This window comes from Nanorana parkeri, unplaced genomic scaffold (genome assembly GCF_000935625.1).
Source record: "Nanorana parkeri isolate BGI_ZX_2015 unplaced genomic scaffold, ASM93562v1 scaffold436, whole genome shotgun sequence".
NCBI lineage: Eukaryota > Metazoa > Chordata > Amphibia > Anura > Dicroglossidae > Nanorana > Nanorana parkeri.
Window position 1 is genome coordinate 651,220 of NW_017306704.1, and position 14,148 is coordinate 665,367.

General features: G+C 41.8%; 1 protein-coding gene across 1 annotated transcript in view; it reads left to right on the forward strand.

The window, feature by feature from the left end:
• The window catches only part of FREM2 (FRAS1 related extracellular matrix protein 2), a 175,347-nt gene that overhangs the window by 78,624 nt on the left and 82,575 nt on the right, over positions 1-14,148 (forward strand). Inside the window, exons 3-4 of the mRNA XM_018560167.1 lie at positions 8,404-8,550; positions 13,786-14,016. Of these exons, the coding sequence (XP_018415669.1) occupies positions 8,404-8,550; positions 13,786-14,016 (378 nt within the window). The remainder of the gene's footprint in view (positions 1-8,403; positions 8,551-13,785; positions 14,017-14,148) is intronic.

Genomic DNA, 14,148 nt, shown 5'->3' on the forward strand with positions numbered 1-14,148 from the left:
TAGGACTCAGAAATGGCATAATGACCAGAAAAAATTATTCGCTAGAAATTAAGGTGCCAGAAATCTGTGTCAACATAACACTTGAACGTTTCTAACAGATTACAGAACTAGTTCTGGTGATTATGCCATCTCTGGGTCCTACTATTTACAAAACGTAAACCCCAAAGAAGGGGAGATCTGTTGAGCCCCCGAAACACATTGGTGTTTTGTGTTATCCTGGTATGAACTAATATTAAAAAGAATTGGACTCTTGAAACTTTTGTTTGAGACTCTCTTTGGACCTTCTACACGTGGATCCTCAACTTTGTGTTCCCATTTCAAGGGGGTGTCCTGTCCAGTCCCACTGGAGCCATGGCGCCTTGTTATAGGATGACTAATTTACAGAAAATGTAAATCCAGTGCCTTGTTTTCATGTGTTTTGGACTAAAGTTCTTAACGGCAGGTTCCTGCATAATAAGTATTATACTTGTCTCTCCAGTGGTCTCTGTTTTTTTTATCTTCCCTCTGTTAGCCCCCATTCAGACCTGAGCATTTTGTCACACATTTCCTGAAGCAGGACAATGCTCAACATAAAGAATTCTATTATTTTCAGTGGTACCTATTCACACTTGAGCATTGTGTCGCTTGTTGCTCGAGTGCATGAGCTTTTTTCGGGCAGAATTGCGTATAGCCCCATAGACTTTAGTGGGAGCTCTGTGTGTTTTCTGCTTGATTTTCCCTTAACAACTGTGTCCTCCTCCTAGAAACAAACTTTTCATTGGCTAAAACAAAAAAGCCTGAAAACCACATGAACGAACACACAAAAGTGTGCAAGATTTTGGAATTTGTAGTTTTTTTAATGTACACTTACAGTTGGTGCAGATTATTCACTTCTCCTGCTTCCGGAGAGTAGCTCTGCACTTCACTGGTATTTAGATCCGCTATGATTAAGACCCTATGCGGCTAAAACATGTATGCAGATCATGTCCCTTGTATGCTGCTGTTGTTTCCAAGAACCACCTGCACTCCTTACTGTCCACAACCTTTCAGTATTGGTGGTGCTCATGGTGATCACAAGGATGGCGCTTTGCAGAACTTTGGGTAATCTCAGTAGGCCACAGGCACACACAAAGATAAGTTCCGATATCAATATCTCTTTGATAAGTTTATTGAAGAATGTCACATCATGTCATTAGAAGCTAATGTTTCGGGACCTCGCAGGGACCCTTCATCAGAGCAACATACTGTAGTGACTATGTCGCTCTGATGAAGGGTCCCTGCGAGTTCCGAAAATGTTAGCTTCTAATGACATGATGTGGCATTCTTCAATAAACATATCAAAGAGATATTGATATCAGAACTTATCTTTGTGTGTGCCGGTGACCTACTGAGATTACCCTTTGTATGCTGCTGGATGTGGATAATAAAGTGTGTAACTTGGATTTGAGTGCTGGATTTAAAACACAAATTGAACAGCTCACCCCTTGTAATCCACATTTGGTGCACGGAAAACCCTCCTCTGGAGTAATTGTCTCAAAAACTACAAAACCGGCACACAATGCTAGTTCAAAGAAAATCCAATTTTATTCCACATGCATATGTACAAAAAAAACAACCACTGCTGCGTTTCTGCCTTACACGGCCTAAGTCATAGCTATGCTAAGGCTTAGTAAGGCAGAAACGCGTTTGTGGTTGTTTTTTGTACAGATACATGTGGAATAACATTTGTTTTTCTATGGAAAAGCATTGTGTGCCAGTTTTGCAGTTTTTGAGTGCTGAATTAATTGGCTTTGTACTCGATTTGTTGGTTAACAGTAATCCTTCCATGCACTGATGTACTCTTAAACAAAGGATGGACTAGCGGGGTAGAGCAAGTACACATTTTATTTATATACATATGAAATAGGGGCTTAGACTGTAAACTCCTTAAAGCAGAAGTACACCTCCCTATCCCTTACAGACAAGGAAGGTGCCATCTTAGCCTCTATTTAGATTGCAGCTGCCATGTTTCTGCACATGTGATAAGCTATGACACCAGCCATTTGTGGGCTTGAAGGTTTGGTTGAGAGCTGGAATAAGCACACTGGTAACCTTGACAGTTGCCATGCCTTAAAAGTAAACATTTTGGGAGACATTAACATGGACCGTTATACCCCCTTTACTAAAATGACATCAGCATTCAGCTCTACATGCTAATATGAAATCATCTTAAGTTCATTGGTTAAATCAATATATTTTTCTTTTACTTACAAGTGCTGTTTTTTTCCACTTCCTGGTCCTCTTAGACATTGGTGATGTAGCCTGTGCCTGCGTGATGCATCCTGGGAAGGTTACATCAGCAGTGCATTGCTAAGAAAAAAAAGGAATTTTTCCCCTTGAGATGATGTGCATGGTCAGTCACATGTCCTTGTCACATGTGCCAGAGTTCCAGGAAGTAAAGGGAGATGGATTCATCTGCCCTTAGTAAAAATGGCCACTGTGAGAAGAATGGGGAAGAAAAAAGAAATCAGGTATGCAAAGAATAAAAAGCTGGCAATTATCTAGAAGTATGTGCTTGTAGTTTGTAATTATTAAACATTTCTAAAGGTGACTTTGTTGTTATTATAAAGATAAGGTTAAAGTTCCTCTTTAAATTGGTGGGTAAGGTTCCTCTTTGATTGCAGGAACTGATGTGAATGAATAGTATGTAAAGTGATGGCGCTATATAAATACCTGTAATAAATAAATGTGTGATCTAAAAGCTGCGTGGCATCTGCTGGAGTTCTGCTTTTAGGGCAGGTTCACACCATTTTCTGGACCCGATCTGGAACGCACTACATTGCTTTTTGCCGCGTTTTTGATGTGTTTTCGATGCGTTCAATTTTAGGTCTTGCTGTGGGACCTACAGATAGCCAGGAAAAGAGCAGCACAATGCTTGCACATTAGAGACATGAACTTACCACAGTTGTTCTTTTCAGAGCTGCTCAAATGATCATAGCCAGGGACAACCTGGGCAGCAATGCCTCTCCATTTCTCCATCTTCCCATTATTGTTCTTATATTGCCCATTCCAGAACAGACAAAATGTGACAGGCAGTATTTTTTTGGTCTGGTCTGGAACTGACTGCGATGGTGTGAACTGAGGCCAAGAAGAGCATAGGGAAATATTGGGATGGATTTTAGGTCCAGAAATAATCTGGTCTGGTCTGTAGGTGATCTGTAGGTGGTGAGAATGGGCCCTCAGTGAGTCTCATTATTCCAATCTCGCCATCATTTTATTTTTTATTTTTCTCTGAAAGATCCTTTTTTTTAGAACACAGAACACGTTTTCGATAAAGACCCCCACAACAGCTCTAGAACAACCTACAAAGACCTCATGCGAGCACTGTCAGGTCTTTTTTATTGGCTGTTTGTTCAGACTCTTGCAGACAATGAACAGTTTAGCTGACAATTGAAGTAATCTGTAGACATTCCACGGCATATCGGTGTCAATCCAGAGCCTAATCCTATTAGCCGCACCTTTTTTTATTCTGAGGCCAATATTTTGCTGAGCACTTTGTCACACAATGATCATTTGCCAGCGCGCAGGAAACCGTCTGGCGCCGTCAGTGGAATTACTCCAGCATGTCAGTCCATACCTGGAGGCTATGAGGTGTATTATAAGAATGCAGATCAGAGTGTCAGCACGGTGCTTGTGGCTGCAGGGTGTGTATTTTTAGACTTCTCAGCCAGGTGTGTTTTTCTTTTTCAGTGAAAGAAATGCAGGCGTGTACCCTATGTATAGTGACAAATGGCTGCGCAGACGATTGTTTTAGACGTCTGCTTTACCTTGCTGTATGGCTGGTGAGGATAAAGCTGAACTCCAGGCAAACAGCTAATTACACAAATGAAATACATATACGAGGGCTGTTTAACCTGATAAAAAGAATTTGTATGACTGTCCATCCAATGCTGAGGTTTATACAGCTCAGGCTCACTGTATAGCCCTCCCTGGCAGAGCAGGGGACCTGATCTTTCTATGCTGCAGTTCTACTTTAACTTACAGGTCCCCCTCTAACCCCCACTTTGTAACTGGACTATGAAAGGGTTGCCCACACAGGAACACGCGATACCATAATTCCGTACGTTCCAGTGCGATGCAACTTGGGTCGTGACTTAATGACCAAGGACAAACGTGGGTCCCGAGGTTACACAGGTTGAGAACCACTGTGCTAGTCCATCTAACACTGCCCTCTCCACAGGTTAACAATGCTGCTGTCCAGGGGTGGCTCTATTGCACCTTCAGGCTCCATTCACTCTTGGTGCTAATGATTACCATCACACAATCCTCCAGGAGTAGTCTTTCTTGTAAATATCCACAGCTTTTGGAGAGGCCGCTCGTCAAAGAGACTCTGGGGTTCTCATCAGATACATAGAAGACAAAAGCAACAAAGTGCCACCTCCTTGTGTGAAATCTTTTTTTATTTGAATAGTAAAAATGGTTATAAAACTTTAGTCACCCTACCATTGTGTCACTGGCTGCTTTTAGGCTGGTAGCCAGCCTAAAAGCAGCCGGTAGTACGATGGTATGTTGATGTGACCGGAGGCAGCTTTTTATACGCAGTCAGAGTGGAACATTCCTTAGACCAGGAGCGCCCACAATTTTTCGTCTGAAGGTCTACTTTTCAAATGACGAGCTCAATGAGATCTGCATTCAGTGGCGGGAGGGGGCTCGGCAAGTCAATGGCACCGCAGCCACGGCGCTCACCCGCAGTGCGATCGCCCGAACCCGGAACGCAGGAACATTAGTGCCTGCTTTTCGGTCCAGTGCGATCGTCAAAAATGCTGCAAACACTATTTTTGCAGATTGAACTGGACCGGAATGCAGGCACTAATGGGCTTGCATTCCGGGTGCAGGCGATCGCACTGTGGGTGGGGGGCATGGCTGCGAGCCCATCATAGTCTCAGATGGGCTGTGCAGGATCTATGGTTGGCTCTGCAGGGTCTCAGGTAAATCCAGAGCCCAGCACATTACTAAGCCCATATATACCTATACATGCTATACATAGCATAAAGGTAAAAAACGATATATGCCGTGTTATCTTCATTTTAGATGTCAAAAGGGTTTTGTGGCTCCCGGTGTTTTCTTTTCTGTGGGAAACGAGTCCAAATGGCTCTTTGAGTGTTTAAGGTTGCTGACCCCTGAGCTAGACAATACGCCTAGGGGTGAATGGAGCCTCATAGAGTGGAGTCACCCCTAGATAGGAAGTATGTTACTGGCTGGATTAACAGGTGAAAAAAAGATAAGCTTTAAGGCTCCATTTATACCTAAGCGTCAGCCTTTAAAGCGTTTTTTTTAGGCTTTTTTTTACGTGCATCGATGTGAGTTTGTTAAGTTTTTTTTTTGCAAAGAGGAAAGCTGGCTCTTGCAAGGGGAATTATCCAACAACTCAGACAGAAATTATGGAGACCCAGATAGCAGTAAAAATGCTGGTATGGATTTTAACCCTTCTCTACCTTATCCAAAACGAATAAAAAACTGTTTTGGCTGGATACACTTGAACAGCGTTCCCACGCAAGATCACTTGCACCAAAGAAGTGGCGGCTTCCCCACTGTACATTTAGCTCTGCTTGCCCAAAGCAGGGCTAAATGTAGATAACTACCTGCACGGCGCCTGGAACTGCATGTCCAGGGCATCGGAATTCCACACCCCTGCTGCCCCAAGGCCAACTGTGGGAAATCCGGCCCTGGATGAAGGAGGTATTGCTGGTATGGATGTGAGCAGTATTTTTGGCCTTGGATACCTCTATTGTGTTCTGGCAGCAGGTGAACTTTGAACGGATTCATTTTCTCACATCATCTGATTCACGTCCCGATCCTTATAAGTACAATTTTCCCCTCTGTCAGTTACTAGTGACACTACAAATCCTCTTTCCGGAGGGAGACGAACAGATCGGTCATGCACATCTCACCTTTTTTTTTTTGCTTAGGATAAGCGGAACCAAAAACATATTTCACATATTGTGAGCGCTCAGATAAGATTATTCTTCATCATTCATTTATCAAAGCAGCTTTTACGTTACAAAGATCACAGAGGACTAGTCTGTGTCACGGCCAGCTGGCAGACAAATAGGGCATGCCTAATGAACGTTTTGTCTTCAAATCTTCAATTCCAAAAGATACATGTGATATAGTGCAACCAATCAAAGTCTAACGTGGAACAAAAAGTCTCAGCATGACTGCTTAGGATGTTAAAGGTCCAGGCACGTGTGTTCTACAGACCATGAAAAAGGATTTAAAGGTTCCCTGTGCCATCAACTGTTCAATAATCACTCTGCAGCTGTATTTCGTGCAGCCGGATGAAATTTGTTTGCTGTGTTTATTATCCGTTAATTTTTTTATGAGATTGTTTCATGAGGCCATTAATAGAGCAGTGATGTGAGACCACTTTCCTTCACTTTAGAGAAGATACAGCAATGTTAGGTATTTCGTTTTATAGAATAAAAATAATAAAACTAAAGTGATATTAAAGTCAAAAGGTTTTTATTCTATTTCAAATGCTGATGAAATCACTTACATTGGAGACTGCTCCTTGATGTTTAAAAGTTTTAGTTACCTGCAGAATCAGCTGGTCCCCTGAGCACTGGTCCTGATATCTTGTTTTAGGGTGGCTCCTTTCCCTTTCAGGATTCCAAGGAGCCACCCTTGTGTGTGCTAGTAAGCTGTGTGTGCCTCCACAAACACACAGGCGCAGCAAGAAAAGTCTCTGCCCTGCTCCCTGCTTCTCCTTTCTCCCTCTTCGCTTCTCCAAGCCTGTAGATGGACAGCTGCTGTAGACTGCTCTGTGTTTGTGATCTTGTACTGGAAAGGAAGTTTAGGGTAGCTGAGCTGAGAGAGTTAGAGCTGTTTGAAAACATTATGACTGTAAGTGTTTAGGCAAGAATGCAATGAAATACTTTGCTGGGCAATGTATATTTTTTTAATCTAAATGGAAGAGGTTTGAGAATCTAATACTACTTTAAAGCTTGACTCTGGGCAGAAATAAAAGACACAAAATAATGTATTAATGAATACTTGTAAGCAGTACCTGTATTTGACCTAACATCAGCTTCTTGCAGTCTGCTGCAAAGCAGCCCTCAGATGGGAGGAGGAAGGAGTAGCAGAAGAAGCCATATGTGCTGCAGTGGTTATGTGCTAACATGAGACATGTTGAGAGGAGGAAATAACAGAGTGACAGAGAGATGGGCTCATCAGTCTACCACTACACCTTTCACTGTCCAGTCACAGGCTGGAGGAGAAATGAGACTAAGCTCCCGTTCACACTATAGCGTTCCCTTAATGGCATGGTATCATGTGTTACCATGCGCTAAGTGCATTGTGTTGCCATTCATTTGAATGGAACCCCAGAACACACACCCTGCCGATGCCGTAAGCTGCATTGGGGTGTCATTCAAATTAATTCCAACACAAAGCACCTCCCGCATAGTAACACACTTTAGGTGCGCTGTGCAAGATCATGCATTAAATGCAGGGTATTGTGCAATTAACACAACACTATGTTGTGAATGGGCCCTAACTGCAGCAGAGAAAGATCAGGTCCCTTAGCATTTGGGACCCTAAAGGACCTTAACCTCCCCCTTGGTGCCCAGCTATTCCATAGCCTGTCTAGGGACTTTTAGCAACCAGCTGCCCCAATTTAAACTGACCACCCTCTGTGGCAACCGATAAAGGGAGATCCAGACTGTAGATGTGATGCTGAAGGAGAGAGAGGTTAGGGGATAGGAACATCCAGGCTGGTGTAGATTCCTTTAACTGTTAGAGCAAAGTGACTGCTGCCTTCACAGACTAGGCCCTTTAAGCCATATGTGTGTTTGGAGTTCCTGGCCAAGCAGCATGTCAGATGTCATCCATCTTGTCAGGAACAGACTCTCCAGTCACAGCAGAGACTCACTTCTCAGATTCCCCATGCCTGTTGAAGTTACTCTGTCATCTCCATCCTTAGTATCAGCCACTGGGCCCCCATACTCAGGCCTCAGTGCAAACACATGGCTAGTCCCTAGGCTTCAGGCCTAGCCAATTCAGACAGTCCATAGCAGCCCCCCCCCCCCCAGGCAGGGCCTAAGGAAAAGAAAAAAAAGAGAGCCTCACCGATCCACCCCGAATATTTATGTCCTCCCCCAGCATGCACCACTGGCCATGAACCTCCTAGTGATTGGCCAGGGAGACATAGATACTGATGGCAATCTCTTATTGGTTGCTCTGCTCTGTGGCAAGGATACACCCAGCAGTACGCAGATGCAAACAATGAAAGACTGCTTAGGGGAAACCAAATGAGCATACACTTTAGTTTATCATCAGACTGAATACAATCTGACAATAACCAAATTTACTAAGCACTCCTGGTTACAGGGTGCTACAGTAGCATTGTTTTTCTGCTAATTAAACATGCTTTCATGTTTGTCACAGGAGGAAACAAGCTAAAGAATCAGCACTTCCGTCTGAACTGGGCCTGGATTTCAATAGAAAAGGAGTACTATGTCGTGAATGAAGACGCTAAACATTTAGAAATCATCCTGAGGCGTAGAGGATACCTCGGAGAAACCACATTTGTCAGTAAGTTGTTGAAATTCTTATCTCTTAATATTGCTCATCAAAATAATAACTATGTGATGCTGTGTAAAATTACAAGACTCTCTGCAGCTCAGGTGCCAACTATTTCCTCTCCTACTCTATGCTCTGTTTATTGAATCAGTCCATTAAAAGGATGGCCATACATACCCCAGTCCCTGCAAGCAGTACACTTGATTAGACAGAGAGGACGTTGAAGGGCTTTTCTATGGAGCAATGAGTGTGTCCAGCTGTGCTCACTATTGCACACAGGGATTTTTCAGCTTGACATTAAAGAACTACGGACAAAACTTTTATTAATCCTTGCAGTGGGACTACCCCCACACTGCAAGGGTTAAGTGCTCGTTTTGGTCTAGGGAGAAAAATAACAAAGTTATACTCACCTGATCCTCTGAGCTGTCTGTCACAGCGCTCCCTCCAGCCTGTCTCTTCCTCCTCCGCAGTGATGGAATGTCCCTTGTCATCCTCATGCCCTGTACACAGTGTATAGAATGTGATGACTCCGGGACCTTACTTAGACCACTGCAGTGGAGGGGGAGGGAGGCTGAAAGGGCCAGTCTAGGAGCCAACTTGGAGGTGCAGGTGAGTATAGCTTTTTGTTTTTGGAATCTTAATGAAAACGAGCAGTTAACCCTTGCAGTACGGGCGGTAGACCCACTGCAAGGGCTAATAAAAGTTATTTAAACAAGAAATTAAAAAAAAGCTACATTTGGGCTTTAACGTCTGCTCAAGTGGTGGGAATTTCCCATCAATTAAAAGGATATTTTTTTTGTTACTAAAAGGGAAAACTCAAATGTGTTAGTAAGACAGTGATAGAAATAGTCTTTTCGCAAAATGCAAGCTTGATTTTTTTTTTTTTTTTTGGACATACTATTACTGTAAAAATAACACCATCTGAGCAGTATTTTTAAAATGTATTCTATTTCTTCAAATGATCCCTTATAACTAAAAATGAAAACCTCCCTGTGGACTAAACCATTAGACTAAGCATGAAGGTATAAGACAAATGAAAGAAGAAAAAAAAACAACAAAGCCCGACATGAGATTACCACTTGCCAGCCATGCCGCTGTGAGCTGATTTCATCAGGTTGTAACCAATTCCCTCCTCCTCCTGTGAAGTGGACTTCTTTTCAGTCTGTTTGGCAGTAAGAGTTGATAGGAGAGGTGTTGAAAACTAATCAGTGTCCAATGAGCCAAAAGGTAAAATGGAGCACTCTATCCTGTTCTACACACTGACATTTATTCCTGGCTACTGCTGTGTGTCTTTTAACATATCCAGTTAACAAGCTCCCAAATCTATTCTGTGATCTAGAAAGCAAGCCAAAATTATATTTCCGCAAAAAGGTTACTTTTTATTAACTTTAAAAAAAAGGTTAAAGAATAGGTTAACCAACATGGTTTATAAATGTACTTGTAATGCTGATTAAAAAAACTAAACATACAATTTACAAAATTATCAGTATAGCTACTTCCTACTTTCATATATTTTTGTAAAACTAATACAAAAGTGAGATGAGTGTGTTTACTATAAAAAATATTGTAAAAGTGTATGTCCACCCAAAACTTTTTTGAGGGAGGTTTGATTTAAGTGGGAAAGGATTAAAACCCCTGTCTAGATTTTACTGTGTCGCTGTTGGAGAATTTGGTGTACCTTCACTGAGAAAATAAGCAAGGGTACATTTCTCTATGACAACCCCAGATAACAGTAAAATCATAAAAGGGTTTTAATTAAGTTTTTGCATGACACTTTAAAACTAAAAAGAAAACATTCCATGCAAATACATTTTTTATATTTAAAATGTTACAATAAAACAAAAAGAAATGGAAGTATGAAAGGAAAAATCCTCTTAAACTTTGTTTAAACTCACAGTACTGATAACAGCTAAACACCTAGAAGTATTAAATAACTAGAGATAGTGCAGGACATTGAGAAGAGTGGCATTGTTGAGATATTGGGACAATGCATTTTATTATAGAGTCTGAAACACATTTCTGCACATGTACTCTATCTGTTTCCTATAGAGCTTTGCTCAGTTAAATGTTTGCCAGAAATTCCTTGGGTCATTTGAAGATGACAACACAGTGCTACATATAAATAACTCTGTGTCATAAGTATGGCTGGCATTTGGTCTATGAAACTTTATCCATTGCTTTTAATTTGCTGGATTGGAATAATGCAATGGGCTACTTTTTATCAATAGATAAAGTAATTTATTTAGTAAATGTTTTCTTTTTAAATGAAAAGAAATATATGAAGATATAACATTAGTATGAGTGTGGGGATACAACAATTAAGTATGCTGTAGAGCAGGGGTCAAAATTTCAAGTCCTGAGCTACTAGCCAGGCCTTAAGAGTTACTCGCCACCAGCTGCCCACCTAACCCCTACCCTACCGCGGCCTTAACTCCGCCCCTAAACACACCCTCTTAAATAATCTTATCAATGAGACTGTTACATGCTGTATGCAGAATAAAGTTACAAGAATAAATATTAACAACTTTAACAATATTACCATAAAGCTCCCTGCCCCACATATAAAATAATACACTCCCCCTGTTCTGTGCCCCCCCCCTCACGTATAAAATAATACACCACTCCGCTGTCCCCTGCCCCCACACATAACATAATAATCCCCCCTGTTCCCTGCCCCCCACACACAACATAATCCCCTCTCCTTGTTACCTGCCCCCACAATGTAAAATAATACAAGGAAGCTCCCTCACCTGCTTGTCTTTCTGCAGGGAGGAGGCGAGCAGGCAGATCCCTGGTGATCTAGTGTGATTAGTAAGGTCTGCAGACCTTAGTAATAACTTAGTTTTCGACCCGGAGCTCAGTGAAGAGCTCTGGCCGAAAGGAAAGGAGACAGACCAGCAGGAGCAGCTGCTCCCACAAGACAGGTACGCGATCTGCGACCGCAAGCCTGACAGGAATTTCAACTCGCCTGCACTGCATTTCCACTCGTCAAATGCGAGCAGGCGAGTGGAAATTTTGAGCCCTGCTATAGAGTAAGAAAAAGTGTATAACCCATAGAGACTGATCCCTTCACAATAGAATAAAAATTAATAAAATGGTTTGTCAAGTCACCATGGCACAGACAGCTAAACAATACTAATAGCAAATACACTGCCTGGCGAAACAAAAAAAAAAGGTTGCCACCTAAGCAGATAGGTCAGAGCCTTCCATTGGATAATAGGTCTAGGTTCAGCAATGTTATGTCCCCAAAAATGAGGTCAGGTGCCTACCTGAATATACTGAATGACCAGGTTTTTCCATCAATTGATTATTTCTTCCCTGATGGCATGGACGTATTCCAAGATGACTCATCGGGCTCAAATTGTGACAGAGTGGTTCAGGGAACATGAGACATAATTTACACCCACGGATTGGCCACCACAGAGTCCAGACCTTAACCCCATTGAGAATCTTTGGGATGTGCGGAAGAAGACTTTACACAGTACTCCAACTCTCCCATCATCACTACAAGATCCTGGTGAAAAATGAATGCAACTCTGGACACAAGTAAATGTTGTGACATTACATAAGCTTATCAAAACGATGCCACAGTAAATGCGTGCCGCAATCAAAGCTAAAGACGGTCCAACAAAATATTAGAGCATGAGAGGCTGTATATTAGTCAGGCTGTATATTTATTAGTAGTCCTTAAAAATACACACACTGATATAAGCCAATATAGCATAATCCATGGCCAGCCAACCAGATACATAATTGCATAATACTAACTTAAATGAATACATTCTGGTACTGTAAATAATTAAGTCCGCATGCAAATTAGTTATATAGATGTTACAGTATATGATATTAGTATGAAAGGTCCACAAGCCCTTAAAGTCACATTTTACCTTGTATCACAGTGGAAATAATGTCTCTACCCCAGCGTTTCTCAACCTTTTTTTCAGTCATGGCACCTTTTAAAAGTATCCAAAATCTCAAGGCACCCCAGTCCAAAATGTAAAAAATTATGTGTGGTCCCCCCAAAATCAGTACCAGACCTTTTCCCAGGCAGGGATCTTGTTTGGGGGGCCAAAGGCAGAGAAAAAAAAGACGACATGGAGTTTCCCCTTTACATCAGAGTCCCCTTTTACCTCAGAGCCCTCCCCCCCCCTTTAACATTAGAGCCCCTCCTTTTACATCAAAGCCCCCCCTTTTACAGCCGAGTCCCTCCTTCCACATCACAGCCCCCCCCTTTCACATCATAAGGTCCCCTTTAGCAAAAATTCAAAGGACCCGAGATGATGCCAGGGGGCACCCCAGAATGTGGAACCTTAGTTTTTAAAGGCTGCTCTACCCAACATACTGATAATGTAAGAGCTAGATGTTTCTCTACCACAGACGTGCACTCTTCTGCATACTCTTGTGCTCATCCTTCCTTCACCATGTACTTCATCAGTTAGCACTTCCTTCACCATTGCTGAATACCTAGATAGTAGTTCAGGACTCAACATTAATGTGCACAATCATTTCCCAGGCCTGCACTGTTTCTCCACACACATTCTTGTACAAAAACATTTGAAATTATGTAAATTTAATGGATAACATATGTATCACATCTCAGAGGAAAGAGTGTGCTGGCAGTAAAGGTGATGCCAATTAGAAGAGGGAGCGATAACTGTTCTGTTTGACAACTAAAAAAGTAGATGTAATGTCATGTCAGTAACACGGATATTTTCTTACATTAATAGAGGAGAAATAGTATCATATTACTTCTATGATTAATGCTGAACTGCACACAAACATCTAAATATACAGTAGAGATACAAATATGCAAGTATTGTACCTGTCAAAGGATTTATATTTCTATCCAGCTAGTCTTGGCATTTTCCACAGCTCAGTCACATAGCAGAGCCAAGGCATGGCACCACTTTTTCTGTTAGAAACACTGACTGAAACTACCCTTCCCCTAGCCTGTTAATAGGATAGTTAAGGAGCAGTAGGAGACTGATGAAGTCTTCTCTCTGATCACTCTACTCAACCTGTTCTTTTTCAGCATATTTACATGGCTCGTCAGATTGGTTGTCAGTGCTACCCCAATCTAATGCTGCTTTACAGAGGATGTATTAATGAATACAGAATGTTTTAGTTTGTGTCTATTATATTTGGGGTTCAGATTTAATTACTGCTGGAATATGATTAAAGGGAATCTTCCACTCACAACAAAACAGGCAAATTTGTGACAATTCGCATTGTTTACTTCCTTTCCAGGTATTGGCACTGTGGATGGCACAGCAGAAAAGGACAAAGACTTTAGAGGGAAGGCTCAGAAACAAGTCCAATTTAATCCAGGTCAGACCACAGCAACTTGGAGAGTCCGCATCATGACTGATGGAGAGTATGAACAATCTGAAACCTTCCAGATAGTTCTATCAGAGCCTGTCATGGCGGCCTTGGAGTTTCCAGAAGTGGCAACAGTGGAGATCATTGACCCTGGAGATGGTATGGATAGTACATGTTTTGTTTATTTAGTAAGACACTGCTAAGAACACTAAATACATTTAAATTGTAATAACCTATGGCAACTAACCACATTTCAGTTTACTGTAGGAGGAAAATGGACGTGATGTTGTA